Source organism: Dasypus novemcinctus, chromosome 4 (genome assembly GCF_030445035.2).
Source record: "Dasypus novemcinctus isolate mDasNov1 chromosome 4, mDasNov1.1.hap2, whole genome shotgun sequence".
Lineage (NCBI taxonomy): Eukaryota > Metazoa > Chordata > Mammalia > Cingulata > Dasypodidae > Dasypus > Dasypus novemcinctus.
Window position 1 is genome coordinate 45,731,919 of NC_080676.1, and position 26,550 is coordinate 45,758,468.

Sequence of the window (26,550 nt, forward strand, 5' to 3'; positions counted from 1 at the left end):
TTATCTTTCCTTGGTTATGGGCTTATTGTCTTTTAACCCATTAAGTCAGGGTTTCTCAAAATGGGATCTCTGGACCAGTGGTAGTAGCCGCATCACCTGGAACTTGTTAGATGCTAATTCTTGTGACCCACTCCTGACCTCTTGATTCTGAAATTTGGGGAAGTCTAGCGATATGTTTTAACAAGTCCTCTGGGTAATTCTGATGAACACTAAAGTTTGAGAAACACTGCACTAGAGTTTAAGCTTCTTTGAGGGAGAGGACTTGTGCTTTATTTTTATTATCTTGTGTTTCTCGTAGTTCCCTTGTGGGATGAGACAGGTTGGATTGAATTTTAAAATAACAACAACCCAACAACAAAAGGATATCAAAACTCCCCAAAGTGCTTACATAGTCTCTTACCTGTCTGGGAGTCTTGAAGTCACCATGAGTAATCTCTTAGGCCTATTTAACCTATTCTTTAGGCTGTGTGTTCGGATAATTACTTTAATCATAGTCATCTGCTTCCGTAATAACTGAGGCCTTATCCTTATGACTACTTCTGACAACAAGAATTTCTCTTTTTTGGTTCCTTACAAAGACTTGAGGGTCATTTTATAGAGTAATAGAACTTTACCACATCATTTCACCTTTGCTTCCTTTTTCTCAATTTTATCTTGCTGTATTATGATCTCACCTCCCCTTAGATTTTGAACATGATGGTATGTAATTTAAGATGGAAATGTAATAATCTATTGTTGCTAAAGTTTTTTTTGTTGAAAATAGCCGTTTGGACACACAGGTAACCATTTATAGGTAAGCATAGTAAAACAAAAACAACCTATTAGTCACTACCTGTTTACCTATTAGTGAACACCCAGCTTATAAAAATACTATTTAAAAATGTCTAACATTGTAGTATAATTAATCATTTATAGCTGGTCTATTTCTAAGGCTGGTTTAATTTCTAAGGCTGGTTTAAATGATGATTCATACCTTGCATGCCCAGTTTTCACCACTTCACATTTCTAAACCTCATTGGAACAGTCACCTTAAATCAACCTAGTTAACTCTGCCCTCAGAATGGGCAAATTTTCTGAATGTTGCATCAGTTGCCATCAGAGCAAGGATTGTCTAAATATGTGAGCTCTGGGGGTTTTCTGGTAGCCAGGAAAGAGAAGGGGGTGAGGCAGGGTGGCCTTGCAGCCTCAGCTGGGCCTCCAGCCCTCTGTGAGCTTGTGTGTGGTCCTGCATATGCAGCCTTGCTGGTCTTTCCTTGAGTCTCTTTGATGTAGGAATAGTCTAAGAATCATTGTTTGACTTGGGTACGTACAATGTTGATTGAATAATTAAGGTGCCCTACAACCTTTCTGGTTCAAGTTTTGCTAAATAAGTAAATGAAAACTCAATTAATTAACAGTTATTAGCACACTTTTAAGATATTAGATGATGTACTTGGATATGTAGTGACATTTTGTCAATAAGTTTTTGGGTCTCACATCTTGTTCAGTGAAAATAAGGAATTCCTGATGATTGAATTCATACCCTTACTCCTGAAATGGATCAAATTCCCCAGGGCGTTTTTTTTTTTTCATGGGATCACTTGACTCTTTGCATAAATTCCACTTCCAGTTCTACGAATTGTGCATTTGACAGTTTTCATTTGTCTGTGAAGGAGTTCATGTTGTTTCTAGTGGAGCTTCTTAATTATTATTTTGCTTGAAAAATATCTCCTCATTGATATGATTTTGGAAATGTATATTTGTATACTTCGTTTTTAAACTATATAAATCTATGCTTAAATATATCTGCATAGAACTACCTATATGGATTCTAGACATCTTAAAAGATATTTTAAATTAAAAAAATTTTAATCGTCTTTTGATTTCCCCATACAGTCAAGTAGGAGCTTAGCTGTTAGAGAAACCATGTAACCACATGCACCCCTGCTGCTCCTCTAATCATATGGTTAGCGTTGGCATTTGAATGAGAACGATTTTTCTCACCAGATTATAAAGGTGATATTCTTGTAAGTTTTTTTTGTGTTAGTGAATGTATCAAACATAAAACCAAAAGGAACCTTGTACTAGATGTTTAGGAAGGGAAGTTTGTGCATAAATAGGAAAGGATTTTAGTATTGTCAAGAAAGTCTCAAACACAAACAGTTGAATAGAGGCATTAATCTCATTGATTGGGAGAAGAGTTTAAGGAGACAGCACCTTTTCTCATTCCAGCATTGTGAACGAAATTTTATTCTACTAGCTTTCAAACTCCAGATGCCTGAAGGTGCAACGGTTTATTTCAGAGAAGACAGGCACCTTGTGGATCCAAGGCACAGCTGAATTTTGGAAGCTATTTCTGTGTATTTTTCAATGCCTTTGAAAGGGTTTTGATGATAGTGACAAGAGGAAGCAGGAACAAGCATGTTAAAGTCATTTGGCTACTCTTGAAATCAAGTCTGAGAAGAAAACATTTTCTAGCTGTAAATCACTTACTTGTCCTTATCCTTTAAAGCATTTTACACAAATGACTTTAACAGTTTTAGGGGTCATGCCTGGGGTTAAGAGCCTGTTTGCATGGTATACATTGTGGTGATTAAAAAATCATACTTTATTGAGGGGTAGCATTTCTGTTCTCACTCTGTACTATGAAATATTTAATTTTTACCTGAGCAAAGTTTGTCATTTCTTAAGTCAGTATTTTACAAAGTTTATCCGTATTGATTTTGTGTATTATAGGGCTGTGCATATTAAGAAAAAATTCCTAGTTGAAGTGTAGTTGGAAGAAAAATTTTAAAAATTGTGAGGAATAATATTGATGCTTGCTAACATTTTAATGAGCGATTATATTGTGCCATGTGTTCCTTAAAACAGTTTTACATATGTTATCAATTTAATCCTTAAACCCAACACTATGAGGAAGGGATAATTATTATTCTCATTTAATGTGGAGAAAAGTAAAGCTCAGAGAGGTTAAGTGATTGACCAAGGTCACCCAATCAGTGTGAATAGTGAGCCAGTATGAAATCAGGTAGAGATCACAGTTTTACTGCCTGTTCCATAGAGCTGAATATGCCAACCCTTGGATTTCACAGATAGTGCTGCTTAGGCTGAGTCTGAAATAGGTATCTATTATTATTTATTTTAAGTTGAGTCAATTCAAATAAAAATATTAAATAAATACCTATATGTCTTGATGGCTGTGGCAAAAATTGTGAAGCTGGTGAGGATGATGGATTTGAAAGCCAGTGATATCAGTGGTCAGGGGATGTATTAGTTTAATTCACACTTAAAAATAAAATGGAGAGAAGTGGACTTGGCCCAGTGGTTAGGGCGTCCGTCTACCACATGAGAGGTCCGCGGTTCAAACCCCAGGCCTCCTTGACCCATGTGGAGCTGGCCCATGCACAGTGCTGATGCGCGCAAGGAGTGCGGCCCCACGCAGGGGTGTCCCCCGCGTAGGGGAGCCCCATGCGCAAAGAGCGCGCCCCGTAAGGAGAGTTGCCCCGTGCGAAAGAAAGTGCAGCCTGCCTAAGAATGGCGCCGCCCACACGGAGAGCTGACACAAGATTACACAACAAAAAAAGAAACACAGATTCCCGTGCCGCTGACAACAGAAGTGGGCAAAGAAGACGACGCAGCAAAATAGACACAGAGAACACACAGCTGGGTGTGTGTGGGGGGGACATACATACATACATACATACATAAATTAATAAATAAATCTTCTAAAAATAAATAAAATAAATCTTCTAAAAATAAATAAAATAGAGTCATGCAATTATCCATTCTTATGCCACTCTCTTCTTTTGTTTTGAATTATTGCCTGCCGGTATGTTTGCTTATGAGAAACCACTGGGGTTTTATATATGCATAGAGATTTCAGATAGTTTAGTGCCTTGGCATATTGTCCATGAAGTTGCAGGGAACCTAGTCATTAGCAATTTTAGGTGACTATTATGCATCTTTTCTGCTCTGTTCCTTTGTTGTTGTTTTTTTTGGGTTACAGCTGAGGATAGCTGACAGTAAAGCATACGTTAGGAAAAAGCAAATAATAGACACAAGTCAAGAAGTCACACCCCAAACTAGAAACCCATAGCTTTAGATTGACATTTTAGAGGTGGGTTGATGAATATGAGGCGAGCCGGATATCAAATGAAAAACTAGAGACCATTGGATTCTTTCAATTTTAGGGAAGCCATTTGATCATAGATGTATGATTAACATTCATTGAATTTAATATTTTGAAACTCATTTTTTAGCAATTTAATGGCTAACTTTGAAATAATCCAAGTTAATTTGTTGCATATAGGGTCTAATTTAAAAATATTGTCTATTTTCCCCTTTGCATTGTAACATAAGAGACATATCAGATTCGGTTGATTTGAGCTGTTTTAAAGGTGTCTGTTTCATATTAATAGCATGTTATGAAAACTTATTGAAAATGTTTATCTAAAATTATTAAACCAAAATTATTGAACCAAAATCTTTAGGAAGTTTTTGAATCGGAGATTTAAGTTCACTTAAAATGCAAAAAGAAAAAAAAGATTTTTTTCCCACCATATTAAGACAGTTCTTAAGTGAACAATCTTGGTTTATAGAATTTGAGGCTTTGAGAATTATTAAATGTTTATGAGGATGCTCACAGTTCTGCTCCCTCTCTCCCCTCCCCTTGAATTAAAAAGCTGGAGAATTCCTTTCAATCCATGATTTCAGGTCTAACTTTAAGGCAGTGTGTACCAGTAATTGAAGAGAAAGTAGTCAAAGTGGTTAATTTTCTTTAGCTTTGACAATACTTTGAAAATATCAATGATTATTTTGAAGGATATATATTCTCTAACTATTAATATCTTGCTCTTACTTCTTTTAGGACCCGCTGAAGTTCCCATGATGTCACCCAATGGATCCATTCCTCCTATCCATGTGCCTCCAGGTTATATCTCACAGGTAAACCGTCTGATGGTCTTCACCACTTACTGTGGGCACTGTCATTGTTCTAAAAGCATATATATTGAGGCTTGATAAACTTTTTCTTATAGTACTTAGTTTGTTAACTCCTGTTAATATTAAGGTCGCCATCATTTTTGTGGTGAGGTGGTACTCACTCAGGGTCTTACCTTCTGTTTCAGTTTGCTTACGAATAAAGCCAACAGCTGATGCCTCCTGTGTTTTGCCACTTCATGTGCCAGAGATTCAGAGGGAGGGAAACACAGCAGGGCTACCAAACTGTCCTTTGGGTTTCACATGCAACCATTTGATTGTGATTCATTCATGGAGTCCCCTGTCTTAAAGATTTCTTTCCATCTGTACCACAGTTTGCTGGACAAATAAATATTCATAGACTGAATTAGTAAAAATATCAGAGGGGAGACCTTGGAGACCTCGTTAATGTAAATAAGCCCTGCCTTCTGTTATGGGAGTCTCATTTCTTCCTAGTGTGGCATAACCAGGTTTGGTTAATTACTGAGAATCGTGGGAGAACTTGGCTGTTTGTACTTGAATTTCTCTGAAATTTGGTTTTCTCTTAAATCAAAAAACGGTAATAGCAATCTCAGATGTATGCTGTAAAGATACAGTTATACTCCCATACCTGGATGTAAAATGCTCAGCATGTCTACAGTGTTCTGGATATCTATCTCTATATGCCTCAGGTTTTGTCCCAGGCCCAGCACAGTCTGCAACCTCTCAGCTTCTTCCTGCATTACTGTTGCATTACATCCTGCATTCCTGCATTCCTGTTGTTCTTTTTTTATATTGTGAAAGCATTGTATGCTCATTGGGAAAAAAACTAGGGGAGAAAAACACAAAAGAATATAAAAAAGAAAACACCTGTAATTTTACAACCCAGAGGTGATAAAAACTGTGATAACATTCTTTAAATTATATCCTTGCAGATGTATTTTTCTAGTCTTTCTCTTTTCTCTGTCTCTCCTCTTCTTTTAAAGTGGTTAAATAATCCGTAATATTCAGTTTTTAAAGATTATGCTCGAGTGAAAAAATTGGCAACTACCTAGGAAAATTGCTAAAGTGCAGGCAGGAATCAAAGATTTATCCTTTTTAGACCTAATACCTTGTCCATTTCTTCTCTGAGGCATTGCAGCCACTATAATTTCATTTTTTCCATCCCTACTTCTACATGAGCCAATTTGACTTTTTTTTTTTTGAGAAGCCAGATTATTGGCCAGTCTTTCCACTGTAGCAAATAAATGGCTGGTTTTATACAAGTCTTTGTAAATTAGCATCACTGGAGGGAGAAACGGATACAGAACAGTCCCTTACAGCAAGAACAGGGGATGATGGATCACATTCACATCACCAGTCAATTAACAGATGTAGAGTTCCATTATGTCTACTGCTCATTTATTTTGAGGAAGTGTTTCATTCTGTTGACTAGGATATAGTTCTCACCATTGTAATAGCAGAACCTTTTAGGACTTTCTATGCTTAAAGGTTCATTTAAAGAGTACCAAGTTAAAGTTGAACATTCTAGTGGAGAGAAATTGCATTGCGATTTTTCTTGCCATGGTGTTGCTGTGATTCTTCTAATTACAAAGCATTTAATTGGAATCCTAAAGAAAATGGAGAATTTTAGGCCATGATATATTTCTGATTCTGGAAAACTTCTATGGGAAAACTTCTATCCAAGTAAAATGGGTAAAAGCTCTTAACGCACTTCCATAAAACTGATGATTAAAGCATAGTGAAACAAGATTTATGGAAGAAAATGCTAGAAGATACATTGGAAAAATAATAGAAATGGAATAATTTGGTGCCTATATTGAAAAAGAGAAAGAAACAGTCCATAAGGCATTTTTATTCACACTAGTCAATTCTATATCTTAGTCCCAAAGTCCTTTTCCTAAATAATGTGTGGCTTTCTTGTTCAGCTTTAATGTTGGGTGTATATTGCATGTAATGTAGAATTGAACTGCTGTTGTGTAGTGTATGAGATTCTTCATTCTCAACCTACTTGCCTTTTGTGGTTCATCTTTGCTTGCTGCCCCATACTGGTACCATGTCAAACTTTTGGTACATCAGGCTTTTTCTCACTACTTTTATGGCCATTATTTCCTCTGCCTGGAATACTCTGAAGCCTCTTCTTTCTCTGACATTTCAGTCACTCTTTCGGTTCAGTTGCCCTTCCTCAGTGTGACCCTTCCAGACTCTCCAACATGGAAATGGTTCTTCTGTTCTCTTCCCATCCCTGGCAATTTGTCTTGTCTCTGTCTTGGGATCCACTGCATTTTATAACCATCCCAAGAACTCTTAATGCTTCAGAGGAATTGAATACTGTCTTGCATATAGTTGCTATCAATAAATGTGTTTGCATTGACGTAATTTTCCAAGCTGAAATTCAGCATGGGAGAAGCTCATATGTATGCCTCAAAGATTTGCAGGGTCAGTTAGAGAAGCATAATACCTGATGGCTAGAAAATACAAGATCATACTGATCTTTTTTAAGTGTTATAAGAGAAACTTCAGGTTGATCCCAAAGATTGGAAAAACGTAACAAAAGACAAAGAATAGCAAAAGTGAGGGAAGCACCCAAATTAATGTTTTACCAACTGGGAAAGTACTCTTTATTTTCTAGATTAGTTGTAGAAACTAAACACTTTGAATTAATAGTCAAAATAAGCATTAGTTTGGGGATTAGTTAATGGTCATTAGCTGTTGAAATAACATATATGCTGTTCCTCTTTGCCAGGGAAAGACAAGAAGTGTGTTGAGGAATGCATTTAAATTTTGGTTTGGTTGGGCATTCTCTAATGGGGACTGTTTTGAGAGTTGGCCAGAAAACAGAAGCCCCTGTGTAGAAATAATGAGACTGTTAAGAGAAAGTATAGAATGTTTTTCTCCATTTTGCTCGGCCAAGCTAGCTAAACTGTAAACTTTAGCCTCAACTACTTAACTTTGGTCATTACCACCTGGGATTAAACCAGTTCTTTGTTTCACCTTCGGAACTGTGAAAATGATGAGCCAGAAAGGAACATGGGGGCTTGATTGTTCTGTGCCTTGAAGGACTAAGAATCATAACCATTTGGCAGCCAACAGTGAGGAAACTGGAGTCTCTTTCAAGACTTTAAGTCCTATGGAGGAATGCTGTTTCTGTAGGAATTTAGGAAAGTATTCTACTATGTGCAGACAGCATGCATGGGAGTATAAGGGGCCATGGAAAAGAGAACAGTACCGTGTGTATATTTTCTTATTTCAGTTTCTGTGATCAGCTGATTTGCATCAATTTTATTTACTTTCCATTTTATGGCTTTTATTTTTCTCTCAGGACAATAATCATAGGTGGGGCTGGCAATGCCAAATAAAGAAACGGTACCAAAGATGTCCCCTTTCCCTCAATTTTGTGCCACTTTCCACTTTCTGAGCCTGCCTTCCACCTCTCTGTTCTCCATTTTCTCTCAGATTCCTTTCCTTTGTTTCTTTTTCTTTTCAAAGACCTATTTATTTCTCTCCCCTTCCTTACCCCCCTGCCCCAGTTGTTTGTTCTTTGTGTCCATTCGCTGCGTGTTCTTCTGTGTCCACTTCTGTTCTTGTCAGTGGCACCGGGAATCTGTGTTTCTTTTTGTTATATCATCTTGCTGTGTCAGCTCTCCGTGTGTGTGGCACCACTCCTGGCCAGTCTGAGTCGTGCTGGGCGGCTCTCCTTACGGAGCGCACTCCTTGCGCATGGGGCTCCCCTACACGGGGGTCACCCCTGTGTGGCAGGGCACTCCTTGCCCATGGCAGCGCTGCGTGTGGGCCAGCTCTACACAGGTCAAGGAGGCCCTGGGTTTGAACTGTGGACCTCCCATGTGGTAGGTGGATGCTCTACTCATTGAGCCAATCCACTTCCCTCCTTTGTTTCTGAGATCCTGATGTGCTGAAGAATACAGAATTAGCAGGAGGAAACACTGGGCCAGATGGGCCTCTGCCTCCGCTCTTTATGTGCTTTTAAGAACATTACTTATTATTGTTTATATAATTATACATTATAATATATTATACTATAATATAAGTATTATAAGTACTATAAGCATAATGTTTACTTTTAAACATTGTAAATAATGTTTATTATTTATTGGGGTGTGCGTCATGTGTTTGTTTACATGATCATTATCTGTCTTCATCCCTTTAGAATTTAAACCCCACACAGGTGGGTCTCTGTGTCGTGTTCATTGCTGGATCCCCAGTGCCTAGAAAGGTGCCCAGCATGCAGTAGGCATGTACCAAAATCTGCATGTATGGATGGATGAATCATTTTTATCTTGTGCAGGGAGAAGGAAAGAAAAGTGTCCCCACCAATCTAAAATTATTCTCCTCTGCTGTTGATATTGTTCTTTAAAAAAGAGATTAAGTGGAAACATAAGCAAGATTCCAAAAACAATTTTCTCAGGTTGTATATTTATCTTTTTTCTTGTTTCTTAATAAACTCTTGACTTCCTTGCCTACCCTGAAAAACAACAACAATCAATACCAAAATGGTGTGGTATACTCCTGTGGTATTTAGCATTCTGTGGACAAGAACATTATTCTTTATTTATGTAGAAAATTGATAGTTGATTTTCATAACAATAATATTGAGACAGTGTCACATCTAGAAATGACTCAGTAAGGATTAGATTGTGCACATTATATTTTATTTTACTGCATAATCCTTATATTCTTTCTAAATTAGTAACCCCATGTTTGGCATACATAACTTTTTTAGAAAAACTACTTTGCCTGACCTGTAGTGTAACAAAACTTTACCAAGATTGGATGAATTATATATTCCTGTGCATTATTCGAAACCCACCAGGATCACAAACTTGGACTTAATTGAATAGTGTAATTACGTTGCTCTGTGATGGAGATGGTCCGGATTGTCAGCATGGATTCTTCATCTTTTTTTGTGCTATGGACCCATCGATAGACTGGTGAAGCATTTTAAAATGTAAAATATAAAATTCATTGATACAAAGGAGACCGGTTAATTTGAAATACAGTTGTCAAATATTAAAAACAGAGCAATTTCTGTGCTTCTTTGTTAGCAGTACCTAGCAGCAGGTCTAGTAACTGCAATATTTTTGAGGTTGTGATGACTGTAAATATTGTTAATATTCCTGACTCTGTGCTGTGATATGGAAATAGCTGAGATTTAATAGTAACAAAGTCATACTGCTAATACTGCTATGGTTTACGGCCTGCATTCATAATTGAGGGAAATGCTAAATTTCAATTAAAAGTTACTGAAAATGAAGATGTAATTTCTTTTCTGAGTTCATGGTTCTTCTGAGTTCTATCCATCATTTTCCAGGGACTCAGAGTCCATGGCTCTGACTAAGACTCCTAGAATATAGTGTAATGGACCCCACTGGCAAATAGTAATTATGTATTTGACATTTAGAACCACACCTCTCTCTGTCTCTGTGAATGACACAACCCCTGATTTCTCAATGCCTCATGCCCAGTCTCATCCAAGAGTGGGATATCACAGTAGTGGAAAGAGCATGGGCTTCAAAGTATTCCAGATATGGGGTCTACCTTATGCTAGTTGAGTAACCTTGAACAGATACCTTAACCTCGGTCTGTGCCTTGGTTTCCTGAAAGGTTTAGCTGCTGTTCTCTTCCCTGGGGAGATTATCATGGCTGTCATATAGATGTGAAAGTCTTGAAAAATAATATATTCTGTATAAATTCAAGGACTTGTTTCATGTCAAGGAAAATGCTAATGGCCTTTTAGAAGGCTCTGTTTTGTATATCTGTATCACTAGAATAATCTGCCCACATTTCCATGCACTGGAGTGTCACTGATTAGTTATCTCCTTCTGTGCTGATTAATGGAGGTATTGGAGTAATAGAAACAGGTACTACCTGCACATTCCCGCTGGTGATAGCTTTATTCTTATTTCAGAGGAGCTCATTTTAGCTCAAATTAAACTATCAAGTTTTTCCCTTGATAAATAGTTTGTTCCTTAAAGCAGCATTTCCATTTACTTCATTTTTTGGCCCACTTTATTTATAATGACCACTTTATGGAAGTAACTCTTCTCTCTTGGCTAGCATTTTTATGTGTCACCCAGATGTTAGGAGGATCAGCTTTGATTTTTGATCTTCAAAATTGGTTCTTTTTGGTATTTATATTTGTGTTATACAATTTATATTCGTGTTATGCATTCCTATTGAAATGTACAGCCCTTCTGACCAGAGTACTTAGGTATGACTCTGGCCACCCACTTTGCTAACCTTTGTTTAAGTTACTTAATCAGTCCTGAAATCTTTTATCATCGGGACTATGATGTTGCAAATGTTAGAGGATCTTATTAAGTTAAGTTCTGGACCAAGCACTTTATAAACTATTCGGTGATAATACAAATGGTAAGAATTACTGTTACCTTTAATTGTTATACCTTATTAATCAATTTGCTATTTTGCCTTTAGCATCCATGCCCAAAGCTAGAGGCCTCTTGGCTGTTTGTGTTATGTTGAGAAGCTTAGCTCTCTCTGTAACAAGGGCCTGTCTCCCCCCTGTGGTCCTTGAGTTAGGGCAACTGGGGTGTGGTAAGATGAAGGTCTCTTAACCTTGCTGGACTTTTAATTTGCAAAGTCTTAGTAAATGGCCACCAATATCCCTCTCTACTATTGCATTATATAATTCATTGAGATTGCATGAAAAAGATATTGTGTTGCATGAAAAAGATACCATGGAGAAAATCCTTATTTCTAGCCTTCTCTCCAACCTGCAGTGGCTTTTAGTCATAAATAGACAGTAGTACCTTAAAAGAGCCAGGTGTGTCCTGTAAAGTACAAAAAGTTTATTTCAGTTGTGTATGCCTGAAATTGTATATTCCTGAAATTTTCATTTGTGTATACCAGATGAAAAGTGTACATAACTGTGTAGAAGTCTGGCCTTTTTACACATTGTATAAAAGTGTTGGCAAATGTAAAGCCAACAGAAGGAGGATTGCCTCTGTGGTGGTGTCTCCTTTTCCCATACCTCTGCTGCAAGCCTGTTCATGAGATTAAAGACCTAAGAGTACTGAAGACAAGTGACATAGCAATATCTTCAGCTTGTGATCCTTTGATTTGTTATTTGAATCTAACCTTAATCCATACCTTAGCCATTGCCAGCGTAGGGAGGGGGAATTTGTGGGTTAAACTTAAGTACCAGTAGACATTTTAAGGTTTCCAAAGTATACATGAGTATGTAGATAAAAGCTTTGGGGACTTCTTCCTATTCATGAATCACCTTATTACCTAAAACCTTAACTTTGGTGACCTATAATGCAGGCAAAGTTGGATGGTTGGACTTAACTATTGGCAAGTAGTGGTTGAGAAAAGTAATTGAGATAATCTTCAAGGAACATATTTTTTGATCCAGGAGAGAATACCTATTTTAAAATCAGGTGTAACAGCTCTGCAGGATAATCCTTTGATATTATATAAAAGACTTTTAGAAACCTAGAAACATCATCAATCATTTATTTTATCCATTGGGTACAAAAATAATCATGCTCCATGGCAAAAGGAACGAGTCCTAAACTGAGAGGATCTGCTGTCTCAGAGCATTCATGATAATGAAATACTTGAAAGAATAAAACTTATTTGCCCAACTGTTAGCCATTACAGATGTTAAAGTTAAATGAGGTTGAATGCTAAGGCTTGGGGTTCAAACACAGTTTTAACCATTTTATTAAAAAGACAGAAAATGTCAGGAAATGGGTAATAATATTCAATTCTGCCACATTTCAAGCCAAGTAACTTAACTTCATCTGTAAAACAGAATGTTTGACTACTTATTCCTAGTCTTTTGTTTCTCCTCTAACTTTTTAAAATTCTAATTTCTGCTTTATTCTTATGCTACTTGGGTGGTAGTTTGGGTTTTTCATCGATAGTGGTAAATTAAGGAACCTAGGGAAGGTACAGTCCTAATATTTCATATCTCTGCCCTATAGGAAGAACAAACCTCTCCTTTTTTGTCTAGTTCATTATAGTAGAAAATGCAGAATGAACAGTTCGTGCAAAAAAAGTGAAAGTTAAGGCTTTTGTACTTCTAGCAGGTGATGAATAAATTACAGCCCCTCAGCTTCATTCGGAATTGAAGTAGAACAACTTAAACACCGCAGGTTAAGATCTTTCAGTCTAAACACTTGTGGTGAACCCACACTTATTTAATAAAAGTATCAGGAATGGACAGGTCTGTAGTTAACTGAGTTCAGATTATTTAAAATTTTAGAGAGGGATGTCAGGTTACTCTGAGTTATGGAGAAAAGTTTGATAATAAATGTGTTAGTATTCTTGGAAGACATCAAGCCTAAGCAAATAACTGGTTTTTCATTCATTTGTTCATTTAACCAACATTTATTGAGCCTTCTGTGTTCCCAGCTGTCACTGAAGGACTTGCGGTTGGGTGGGAGGGACGGATCTGTAATCCAGGCTTTTGTTTAGTGGTGTTGGGGGTGCAGGGGTGAGCACCAGTTCAGTTGAGAGAAGCTGGACTCTTTGCTGTCTGTCCATGCAGCTGTTTTGTATTGACCAGCCTTTTTCTTCTCCTTGTCCACTGCTTGCATGGTAGGTTTCCTTCCCTTCTCAATATGGCTTGGGAGACCAGCTTTCGCAAAGTTATTTGGTCCCAGTCGTCTGTGTCTAGCCAGCTTACTTAGTGTTCTTTGCCATAGCAGCAGGCTGGCTGCCAGGTACTCTGCCTGCAAACATGTATGTGGGTTCATGCGTGTCCTGTGCAGATTCAGCTCTGTCCATTTCCTGGATCATCCCTGGCCTTCTGGAGCAGCCCTTTTTAATTTTTCCTTTGCCTTCTGTCTTTTAAGCTCCTTTTTTAATCCTATGACTTACACCTGGTAGGGGGAGTTCAGAAGGAAAGAGTCAGGAGCTGTGAGGAGTTTACTAAAATTCCTGGAGAAATTAAACAAACAAACAAACAAAAACAACAAAAGAAACAACACACACACACAAATTCCCGGGAGCATTTCAAATCAGTAAGGGGAACTTCCTTCCTTCTCTGCTAGCTTGGAGAAAAAAACATTTAAAATATAAGGTTTTTAGAAGATCTATTTTAATTCTTTGATTTGAAATTGTCCCATTCCATCCCCCGCCCATTCTATAACCTTGGGGGAGTTAGTGTTTACTTTTTCAAGCTTCATTCCTCCTGTCTCTAAAATGGGGATGACTGTATTTGCCTCACAGGATTGTTGGGAGAATTTAATGATGTGGTAATATTAGTAATACTGACACCAGGGTACTATTTTGCTATCATTATGTGTCAGGCACTGTTCTAGGAACTTAATGTGTTGACTCCTGCAGGTGCTCAATAAATGTTGGTTTCTCTTAAATCCTTTCACTTCTCTTAATATCCCAGATATCCTGATTTTCACAGTTCATTATTTTACTTCTTAGCATATCTAACTTCTGTACAGTTCTTCACATGTTGAAAACTTAAGAGTACAGACAAGTATAAAGATCTTGGTTCTGCACCATAATTAGTTGTAAAATTCAGTCATGCTGTATCTTGGTATCCTTCCTGAAAAACAAGTAGTTAAGGTGTTCCTTCGTGGAACACCTGGCAGACCACAGGTACTATGAGTTCCTTTCTCATCTCCCCATGGTGCTCCCCTTAGATTTCCCTCTTGCTCCCATCTCCAGGATATTTCATTTTGTTTTAATAGTTCTCTTGTCATACCTATAAAAGCACTGGTGCAAGTAAGAACTTTTGAGCCTCATTCTCTAGCCTCTTGTTCTTGTTTCCAGGCCACAGGATAGCAAGAATACTAGGCACATAGTTGATTCTGTAAATATTTGTTGAACTAGATAAAATGACTTGATAAGGGATCCAACTACCATCGGCCACCATGCTGATTTCATTAGCCTGAGGAACGCGAGTAGGTATTCCTTCATGGAGGATGACTGTATCACTTTTTTTTACCTTTTTTTTTTAAGCAGGCAAGGCTTATAGTGTAGAACTTGAATGCAGCCTTCACACTGTGGGGCTGTGGTAAGGTGGCATCTGAGAATCTTTTCCAAGGGTCTGTGATTCTCTGGAAAAAAAACGCGAGGGTTTTTGAGGTATTGAGTCACAGAACAGGGAAAAATATCTAGATAAAGAACACTATGTACTGATTTTTGCAATCATAATATTTTGCTCTGATTGCTGTAACAGCACTTACTCGGACTTAATCCATTTTAGGCTGTGTAGGTGAACTGTACTGTTCAGCATCTGTTTTATTTTCACATCTTCAAATAACCACTGCTTATTAGTACATGATATGTGTCGGGAAATAATTGTTGAATTGAATACAGGTGATTTGTTTGCCTCACAATCTTATTCACCCTACAAGGAAATGAATCTGTTTTTTCCATAGTCATCTTTGAAGACTGAAGGCACATTTTACAGCCCTGGGTTTTTTGGACTGAACTCTTTTTAATGTCTAAATTCTCCTGCTAGAATAATATATTTCTTTGTGAACCCTCTTCATTAACCAAAGAGTGTTATTGTCCAACATTTCCTAAGTCACTTTTTATATTTTCACATTTTTTTGCTCCCCAGACTTTCTTACTTTTTTGGGGGTACATAGGCATAGTTCCCATGTACATAGATTAAAATTGTGTTTGGTAATTAAAATATGCTGTAGTTTCTGTTGTGGAAGAAAAGTGAATGAAATATTCAGTACGTAACTTTGATTTTTGTTTCTCCTTATTTCAGAATTAATATTTCCTTTTTTAAAATAAAGCTTTTTATCAATATGGCAACTCTGGGTATGGGAAGGGAGAGTGTTTCTGACAGTGTCTCATTATGCATGTACATACCTTTCACAAATACCACAGAATAATTTAAGATAATTAAAAATGGGGCTTTGAAACAATTTTGTATATATGGAGGCAATTTGTGGTTTCTGTGTGCTGCTTAGTTTTCTAACTGGAAATCTATTTTTTGTATGTGAAGGGTGATTTATACCCTAGATTGAGGCATTAGATTTTTAAGTAGTGGAAATATTTATTCTTATAAAATAGTCATAAAAAGAATATTTAAAATATAGCCATATCAGTGCTGTATCTCCCTTGTTTTTGTTTCTTACCTTTTTCCCCCTTTTTGCTTGACTGGAATTGTCTTTGTTAGTGCTTTCTTCTCAACTTAAACCCCACAGTACTTTGTTTTAATGTCAGAAATTTTATGATGAATTGGTGAAAATAAATTCTCCTTTTTGTTATAGCTTCTCATGTTTACAAGTCCAAAGAGCTCTTCTTCATGTTTATTGAGACCCTTGTTCTTATTTTACTACATCCATCAAGTCTATGTGGCTGGTTCATCACTGAAAGTTTTATATTGAATATTAAATGATGGTTTTTAAGCTCCTAGAAAATAAGTGTTTTACTTCTGTGGCTTTTTCACTATCTAGCACTGTATTGAATAAAGATTCCATTTGAGAGGGACATCTGGCATATATCTTGTTTTTCTTAATAACCAGTGTGGGGAGGGGCACTGTAAAATAATACATATCTCTGTCAGATTGTAGGAAAAATCCATAACATATTATATTAAAATTGTACAAAGTATATGACTAAATAGCATATTTATGCTCTGCATTTTAGGTAAACTAGAAGATGCTTTGATACTTATCAACACATAAATGAGAATTTCCATTGACATGGTTTAAGTACCATTACCATACACCCATAAATTAAAGCCATGCCATCATAAATGGGGTTAATGTGAATAGCTTGCCAAGGCCCAGAAAAGGTCACACGGATTAAAGAATACATAAAAAAAGCTTCCTCCTGAGCTTTAACTACATTTATATCATTCATCCAGAAAACCTCCTTGCAAATTTCTTATACAGTGTTTAAATATGGTCCATTTTCTTAATGCTATTTTCCTGATCCATCCATCCATCTATTGTACCTTTTCCTGGAAAAATTTCTTACTTGGCACTTTAAAAATGGTCCATTTTCTTGATGCTTTTTTCTGATTGATCCATGCATCTATCCTACCTTTACCCATGTATTTACTATTCACGTTAACCCCATTTATGAAGAATATTCTATGTGAAATTTCCTTGGTGTAGTGCAGATTAGTCCCACTGTACTAATTATTTTTTTTAATATATTCTCCTCCTATCTCTACCCCACCCCCCACCCCGCCCCGACATTGGCTCCCTCAGACTGTTCACTTGTTGTTTGCACTAGTTGTCTTTTTTGCTCACTTTTTTTGGCTTGTTGTATGTTTGTTTTTTCTTTAGGAGACACCAGAAACTGAACCTGGGACCTCCCAGGTGGGAGGCAGGCACAGTTCAATTGCTTGAGCCACATCTGCTCCCCCTACTGTACTAAATTTTGATGATTGCGGTCTATATAGTAGTTTTATTTTATAGTGACAAAAATGATCTCTTACTAATCTTGACTCCTCCTACCTTCATCCTGATACTAAATTGTAATTGAAGACCATATCGTTTATTGTTAATAGAAAAATGTGCATCCATCCATCAATTTTTTTTCTATATTGAAGAGCGTAAAGGGTGATAAGTCTTAAAACTACTGAATCTTGAATTATATTCAAATTTGAATTTTGATTTAGATGTTAAAATAAGAGCTTATGCTTCCTTATTATAATATAAACTTTCAGTTAGCCTGCACCTTATTTAATTTGCAGATACAAAGATTCTTTTCTGTTTTCTGATGGAAGTTTTAGCTTGTCCTTGCAGATCATGATCTAAAGTTACAGAAGTAGTTTTGCGTTTTTCTGTAAAATCTTAAGCGGTTAGTAATTCTCTTAAAAGCTAATCAGTTTGGATGTTCCTTGGCTATTTGTGTATTTCAGATATCTCTCCTAATTTATCTCTGAGTCATATTTTTGTATCAAGTAGAGTCCCTTATAGCACTTTGTGTCTATTGAAAATACCTTTTATTTTAGTTGTTAGTTTATATTATCTGCCTTCTCAATTTGAAACTCCTAGAACGTACCTTGTACCTGATTGGTTCTTCTATATAAATGTTTAAATGTCAAACGAGAAAGTTTTTTATCATTTTATTAAGTAGTATGACCCAGATGCCTAATTTTAAGTAGTTACTATTGCTTTATTAGCAAACTTGTTAACATAGGAGTCTATTTTGAAACTATTGTTAATAGTTTCATTAACATATTAATTTACGTTAATAGGTTCATTAATAAACATATAAAGAATTATGTATCTAACATAAAGTTCTGGGTGTTAATTCACACTAAACCTATTTGTACATTACAGACTAAGCATCAATAAATATATTGATTTGTCTTCAGCAATATTTTAAAATATAAAATAAGTATAGCTTTTAAAACTAGAATGTTTTATTAGATATGAGTAAGCCACTTTATTTGAGCCTGTAATCAACCTCCTGAGGTGTAACAAGAATTCCACGTCAATATACAAGTTTAATTTTCAGTGTTTTGTTTTTTGAAAAGCAAAACTTGCCCATAGTGTGCCTGATTGTCTAAAATACTTATTAGACTAGCTGGTGTTTCCTTGGCAACCTGGTCTTGGCTTCCAAGATTGCCTTTAAGCCCAGATTGTCCCCTTCCTTGTAGGGCTGTGATTTGAAAATCATCCCTCACCTGCCTTAGCTTTATTAGTTCTTTGAAGTCCCTGAAGCCTTCCCTGATTCTGCCAACCATGGTCTACTTCTCTGTACTACACAGCTTATCTTTTGATTATGGGTATTTGTTGTATTAGCTGTTTCTTACCTTGTGTCTCAACAAAATTATTTGCTCTTTGAGAAGACAGCCTGAAGTTGGCCACAGAAGCAGTAAATATTGGCATTGTGTTCCCTTAGTCACTTTCCTTGAGTAAATAAAAAAAATAAAAAACATTTGGAGAGAGTACAGATAGAATGTTTATTGTTCCACTCTGCCGTAACAGGCGAGACAGTCATAATGTCTTCTTCTCAAACTCATTCCAGCATCTGGGAGACCAGGTGTCCATCCTGATTTGGGATTGCTCAAGTGTCCCATACATCAGAATCCCTTCACTCTACATCCTGGGTCCTAGACTAATCTTGGAAGGCACTTTTGTGGCTTCTGGTGTTGATATTCCCTGTGCTATTCCCTGAGTATGCACAGCTTCCTAACTGTGATGATGGCCCTGTGTATGCTAACGCAGAATGGGGTTATGTTTTCAGGCAGGTCTCAAAGCCCAACCCAGGAAAAGTATACTGGCACACTTGCGTGGCCCGAAAGTCTCTTCTTTCTACAAGACCGCTAAACTGATAGTTGTATTCAGTCATTCCTACAGTCATTTTAAGCACACATTAACTTCACTTGTCTTAGACAAAGCCTGTGAAAAATTTGTGAGATAAATGAGATTTAGTACCATTCTATATTGATATCTCCCAAAGTTTTGTACAATTGTTATAGAAGATCAGATGGTTGAAAAAAAATTTGTTTTAGGAGTTAAACAGTATTGCTTAAAAGAATCTGTTTAACTCTTGGAATGAGAGAACCAGAACTCAGCAGGCACCAAAAGATTTTTTTCTGTGAAGGAGAGACAATTAAAATTAAAGTGGAAATTATTAACAATTAAGGGCAAATAAGATACATTCATAGGATGTTTTCTAATATCTACTACATTCTCTTCCTTTGCTTTTTTCTTTAGGTGATTGAAGACAGTACTGGAGTCCGCCGGGTGGTGGTCACACCCCAATCTCCTGAATGTTACCCCCCTAGCTACTCCTCAGCCATGTCTCCAACCCATCACTTACCCCCCTACTTGACTCACCACCCGCATTTTATTCATAATTCACACACGGCTTACTACCCACCTGTTACTGGACCTGGAGATATACCGCCTCAGTTTTTTCCTCAGCATCATCTTCCCCCCACAATATATGGCGAGCAAGGTGAGTAGAAAATTGCTGCATCAGGAGCATTTGAAACTGGTTATAACACTCAAGTATTTTAATAAAAGAGTCCTTAGTTTGGACTATAATAAGCACAGTAGAAAGATCCATCTGTTGCACAGCACATTTGGGGGTCTCTAATTTCCTATGTCCTGAATTGTGTCTTGCAAAATTACTTTGTGGGTTGCAACTAGATGTCTTTCTCTCTTTTTTCCCAAATTCTGTCCCCTCATCCCCACCTCACAAAGATAAAGGGGGTGGGTAGCCACTAGTTATAAACAGGCAGTGATCCTTTGCATGTTTCCATGTCCTATAAACATTTTTGAATGTGAGAGTGGACTAAGACAGAACTGTGGCACATTATTTCTTTGTCCATTTGGTCTAGAAGAGAAATTGAAAGGTATTTTGTGTCCCATTCTCAGTGTTAGAAGATTGCTAGGTCTCAGTGACCTTTGGGTTTCCTAAATACACCTGTATTGCTATCTTTGGTAGAACTCAAAAAATCCTTTGCTGTTGATTGGGTCCTTCCCAATAGTTTCAGAATAGCTGTTAGTGGATCCACAATTTCACTAGTTAAGGAAATACTTTACTTTAAATGAAAAGAGCCTCAGAGCTATCAACATGATGTCTTTTTAGTTTGGGTCTTGATATTGGTTTAGTAGAAAGCTTTTCTTTATGAAAATGGATACTAAGAAACCAGTTAAGGGAAGTTAAAAATTAGGCTTCAACCTCTAGGACTTTGAAACGTGATTTTCTAGTGAGTCTGACTATGAATTAAAGCATTTTCCTACTTTGAATATTTTGCTGGTTCAAATAAATTAAATGAGAAATGCTTACTACCCCATAGACTTATTGAAAAAATTACCATCTCACTCTTATCAATTATAAATATTCCTCCCCTGGATATTCATCTCACATTGTACTTTTTTCTCATTAACACAGGAAAAATTTTGAGATGGGTATTTTAAATGGAATATCCTGTCATAACTTAGGGATAAAAATTGGTTAGTTATTTATTTCAGTAGTCACAAAAAATTTGGTGTAATTTGAAATTATCAGGTACTATCATATGAATGTGAGGAGGTAATTTCAAAAGTATGATTTCATCACTTTGATTTCATAGAGGCATCAATAGCTTCTTATAAATATGATATTTATATCTAGTAATTGAACACCCGTTAACATTAGTTAGAGCACATATGCCATGAAAACATTTGGATAAAAATGGAAAAAGTTCAGTTAACATTAATTTTAAAAAGTATTTAATGCTTTAGCATAATATATATTAAGTATCTGAGCGTGTGCCATAATTTTCTGGATCTGTGCTATGCTGACATTGTGAAAAGCCTTGGCTACTGACTGACTCATCACTTGATGAAAAGTATCTGACCTGTCTTATTTTAACAGTCTGTTAGTGGTATGCCCAATAGTTAACTGTTTTCTGAATAGTGATTTAATTGCCATTGGAATTAAGCAAAAAAGAAATTATTATTTCTTCACTTCATAGTCCATTTTGGTTTAATTTCAATAAAATAACACAGAGCAATAATAATGTACACATTAAAATGCTTTCATTGATTTAAAAATAAAAAGAACAGTAAAACAAAATCCCACTTTCCTTTATAAATAAAGCTATTTATGTATCCTCTTACCTTAGTTCTCAATGTGCATATCAAAAAGCAATTTAAACATTAATTCCCCAAACCATTAGAGTTTTTAAAAAGCCCTTGATAGAGGTGGAGTGGATGCCAGCATCCCAGAATTCTCAGGATTGGGGAATGAACGATGGACTAGAGTAGACTTACTGATATTCTACTGTAGATACATTGTGATTCTAGCAATGAAAGAACTTTTGTCATTGATGTGGAGGCAGTGGCCACTGGAGGTTGTGAGGTCAGGGAGGGAGAGGGAAAAACAGGTGTAATACGTCGGCATTTTTGGGACTTAGGAATTGTCTTGAATGACATTGCAATGACAGATGTAGGACATTATTTATCTTGCTCTTACCTACAGAATTGGGTGGGAGAGAGTGTAAACTACAATGTGAACTGTTATCCACACTTAGTGGCAGTCCTCCAAAATGTGTTCATCAATTGCAATGAATGTACCTTACTTAAAAAAAAAAAAAAGAAATTAGTTAGAAATCCAGCATTATTTCATTTTACTAAAAGATTATGTAATGTTCAGTTTTGCTCACTACATGTAATGTTTCGTTTATCATTTAACCACAGTTTGTGTTCAAATTCATTTTCAATGACGTTGGAAGGGGTCAGTGTTTCACCATACATTCTAAAACTTATGGATATTCTCCTTAAAATTTTCTTCAATATTTTGGTATGATTCGTCTTTCAGATAAGTCTAATATCAACTGTTTAATGTTCCCCTGAATTAGATAAACCTATTAATTTTTATCGACTTAATAAAATTTTTTTAGATTAAAAAAAAAAAAGCCCTTATCATGTTTTACAAGATTAATAATTATATTAGTACCTGGGTGATTATTTAAATCTTAAAGCTCTAGTGCATTGTAATATTTAGGACATTTACTGTCCTTCTTGTATGTTTCGATATAGTTTATTTGGATATACTTATAATAGGGCTATTCTGTTTTTACACATTTTCTAGTGCAAATTGATTATCTTGTGAAAATTTTTTAAAAAAGGATGTTCCTTAAGATATGTGAATAGAAAGAGTATTAAAAGTGCAGTTCTACCAAGGAACAGCTGGTGTGCCTAGGACAGTTCTGATTTAGGGCTCTTCTTCAAGAGAAATTATGAATAGTGCTCCTAGTTTGGAATACTTAATTTATAGGGTAACTCTATATATGTGGAGTCCTTTTTTTCCGCCCATAAAGATAGAAGGATCAAATCTCTGTGTTTATTACCATTTCTATTGATGCTTCAAGATAATTTTAAATTGATATAACATTTTAAACTTAAAAATAAAATATTTTCTTCCCTAGGGATCTCAAGATTACTTTGCAGACTCCATGTTCTTTTAAGCCACTTAAAAATTTGCATAGTAAAGTTCCAGGCCACAGCTTATTACGGTTCACATCAATGTGGTTTCAGAGATGCTTTATCTTTGTCCTTACCATTTTTCCTTGAGCGTTTCCTTAATTCTGTAATCCTTGATTCTTTCTGGTGGAAAATTTTCATTTCATTATTTTCTTAAGTTTTGTTCAGGTGTTGGCTCTCTTGGAGGCTACAAATAACTTTATTTTGGTTGCTACATACTTTCCAATAGGAATGCTATTCTGTCTGCAAGGATATGTATACTTCTGTCTTCATTGTAAGTGCTATACACATTTAAGGGGACTATTTTATTAGTTCTAACTTTTTTGTGTGTATTACATCTACTAAAAACGTTTTGACAGGCAAAATCAAACTTAATTATTAATTCAGCTAGAACTTTGAGGACAGTAACCTTGTCTTCAGTATTCTCTGCATTTTGTGGAACATTCCTAATCACATGGTATGGTTTAAATATATACATACAAATGCTTATAGCATTTTCTTAAAGATATTATTTTTTTATACTGTATTTAATAATGCTTTCAACTTCTTTCTTCAGGTCATTTGACCATTTAGTAATTTATTATTGAAAATGTAGACTGAGCTTGCATTTGTCCTGATCATCCATTTTAGAAATTATACCACTCTATGGAATGTCAAGCTACATTACTCGAGAAGACCAGTACAGCAAGCCTCCGCACAAAAAACTGAAAGACCGCCAGATTGACCGCCAGAACCGCCTCAATAGCCCTCCTTCTTCTATCTACAAAAGCAACTGCACAACAGTGTACAATGGCTATGGGAAGGGCCACAGTGGTGGAAGCAGCGGAGGCGGTGGAGGCGGCAGTGGTGGTGGGCCAGGAATTAAGAAAACAGAGCGGCGAGCAAGAAGTAGTCCAAAGTCGAATGATTCAGACTTGCAAGGTAATGTGCAAGACTTTTGCCATAAAGGGTGAATTATCAAGACAGGGACATCATAAAGGAAAGATCTTTTACGTAAGACCATTATTTCACGGTGGTTAGTTTTTCTACTCAAGATTGGGCAGACTTTCTCTGAACTGTTTCTTACCCTGGAAAGAATATTGCAATTTTATTATTTTGTTATTAGTACTTCATAGTAGAAATATTTTTGATCACATGTGCCATTTAACTCTTAGTTTCATTTCAGTAACAAGTGTCTGGAAGTCTTTTTACATTAGCTGCTTTTGTTGTTTCACTCTAAATTGCTTTGGAAGAGATACAAAGTAAAATAATCTAAGAAGTAAGGGGCTAGTTTAAATCGCAAAATAATTACACCCCATAAAACCAGAAGTAGTTACTTCTACAGTGTAGTAAAATTTTTCATTGCATTGTGGGACTGTATTTCTGTTCAGTTTCAGGCATCAGTTATTGTTTCTAGTATACATTCTGCTGAGGCGAGCACCATCAGTTATTGGTTAATGGCACTTGTGGCATCCAGACTGAGGTATTCATAGACTGAGAATGAGATGGAAGAATTAAAGTCAACACATATAGATAGAGAGGTACCAGCTCAGAAGGGCATATGATTTCTTTGTAGATTAATCTTGTGGCTGTAGATCCATTGACTTGGGGTGGGAGATACACATGATTTAAATGAGATTTTCAGATGGGATTTAGAAACAACCTATTTTGATGGCACAATAATTAAAAACAAAGGGGCACTTTTTATGTGCATACAGAAGACTGACTTACATGAAGCCAAAGAAGGTCATATTTTGAACAGCTAGATAAGTTTACAGATGCAAATGAACTGGAAAACAGACATGAATGACTGATTATGAAACTCATTTTGGTCCTCATCCAGATAGAAACAGACTGAATATGTGAGATGTGTTTGTGAATGAAGAAGAATGAGGTTTATGTGGGTTCGATTGTGTAGGGAAGACAGGTCTCGGTCAGGTGAGAGGAATATCAGATATTGGCACATCAGCATCAGCTTCCCCCCACACCCAATTTATGTATATGAATGAATTGTAATTTCCCTGGGTAGATGGTTCTTTTAATTTTGCTTTTTCTTCTGTTCTGCATTACTCTTATAGGTACTTAAAGAGAACATAATCAAATATATAAAAGAAATTCAAGGGCCAGAAAACTTTTTAAACAGCTCTTAACAGAAAGTGATATTTCTGCCACATACAATTAGTTTTAGTCAAATGACACAGTTTCTAACTTTGAAATTAGTTTACAAACAGTGCTACAATTTTACTATGGGCATACAAGAGAATTCACACACATACAAAATTACGAATAGGTTTTCCTAAGGAGATTTTAGTCTGACGAGGAAAAGAATGTGTAAGCTGTCATTGGAGTATTCATGAATTTGAACTACTCTGATTGCTTGATTCATTCTGTAATAATTTTTTCCCTGTGTTGCAGCAAAAGGATTTAAGATAGATGACTTAGATACATATAGTAGAGGCAGATTAAACAAGTGTAAGAATTAAGGGACAGAAGATAATAAGGGAAGGAAAATAAATGGGTGAAGTTAACATGTAAAATTAATATAGATTATGACAAAAATAAGCGTCTTCCGTATACATGAAGGTATCTCATATCAGATATGCCTAAATGTGTAACCTAGTCTATATTTTAATATTCTCGTAGCAGTAAGGGAGGAAATGGATTTACATTGAAAGTAATATTGAAATAATTACTGGTATACATATGCATGCTTACCAGTAATTTTGCATTTTATCTCAAAAGAGAACAAGAGTATAATTATATTGAACACCTTCACCTTTTTGCGATTGTGTAGGAAACATAATTGTGTGGGTAACAGTGATAACATTCTTGCTGTGGGCTTCTGGGAGCATTCATTTCATGATGAAAAGGGGGAGGAAAAACATTTTTTAATCTCAGCTTTAGTCCTGATTTGATCTGTTGCTCTTTTTCTCAATAGTTGCTTTGCCTCCATAAAATCATATGCTCCGCATGTTTTAAGCATTGAAAGATAGTGTTATTATATTTAGTGTTATTTTATATATTCTAATAAAATAACACTCTAATAAAGATTTGAGGGGGTTTAAATATTGGGTAAAAATGTGAGTTAATTGAAGAAAAATTAAGTCATGAATTAGGTTGTACATAAAAGATTTCTATAAAGTTCCTGTAGAGTTTCTTGATGTGGGCCACATATTTAGCTTTGAGTGTCCTGGTTCTCAAGCAAAGAGGGACACATGAACCAGGTGGAGAAGGTGACCAGTGAAGCACCCCCTATTCATGGAGTCAGTTTTGGTGCTTATAATGTTTCAGTCCTGTCTGCCTCAAATAGCTCAGATGACCCCAAAAGTCTTCTGTCTCCTTTCTCATAAATGTGAACATTCTGGTCCTCCAGTGTGGATTTGTGCTTGAATTTCCTACAGCTGACTCTTCTACATGGGAATTGAGGTTCTTAAATAGCAGGGTTACCTAATTAATATATATATATATTTTAAAGATTTTATCACCCCCCCCCCCCCATTGTCTGCTCTCTGTGTCATTCGCTGTGTGTTCTTCTGCGTCCATTTGCATTATCCGGTGGCACTGGGAAACCGCATCTCTTTTTGGTTGTGTCATCTTGCTGCATTAGCTCTCCATGCATGTGGTGCCACTGTTGGGCAGGCTGTGCTTTTTTCAGGCAGGGCGGCTCTCCTTGTGGGGCACACACCTTGTGCAGCACACACCTTGTGCATGGGGCTCCCCTACACCG

General features: G+C 36.3%; 1 protein-coding gene across 24 annotated transcripts in view; it reads left to right on the top strand.

Moving 5' to 3' along the window:
• FNDC3B (fibronectin type III domain containing 3B) overlaps positions 1-26,550 on the top strand; it is a 366,392-nt gene that overhangs the window by 197,761 nt on the left and 142,081 nt on the right. For all 24 annotated transcript variants that reach the window (XM_058295312.2, XM_058295320.2, XM_058295311.2 and 21 more), the window contains 3 exons: positions 4,847-4,923; positions 19,584-19,827; positions 23,475-23,765. In XM_058295312.2, coding sequence (XP_058151295.1) covers positions 4,847-4,923; positions 19,584-19,827; positions 23,475-23,765 — 612 coding nt within the window. The remainder of the gene's footprint in view (positions 1-4,846; positions 4,924-19,583; positions 19,828-23,474; positions 23,766-26,550) is intronic.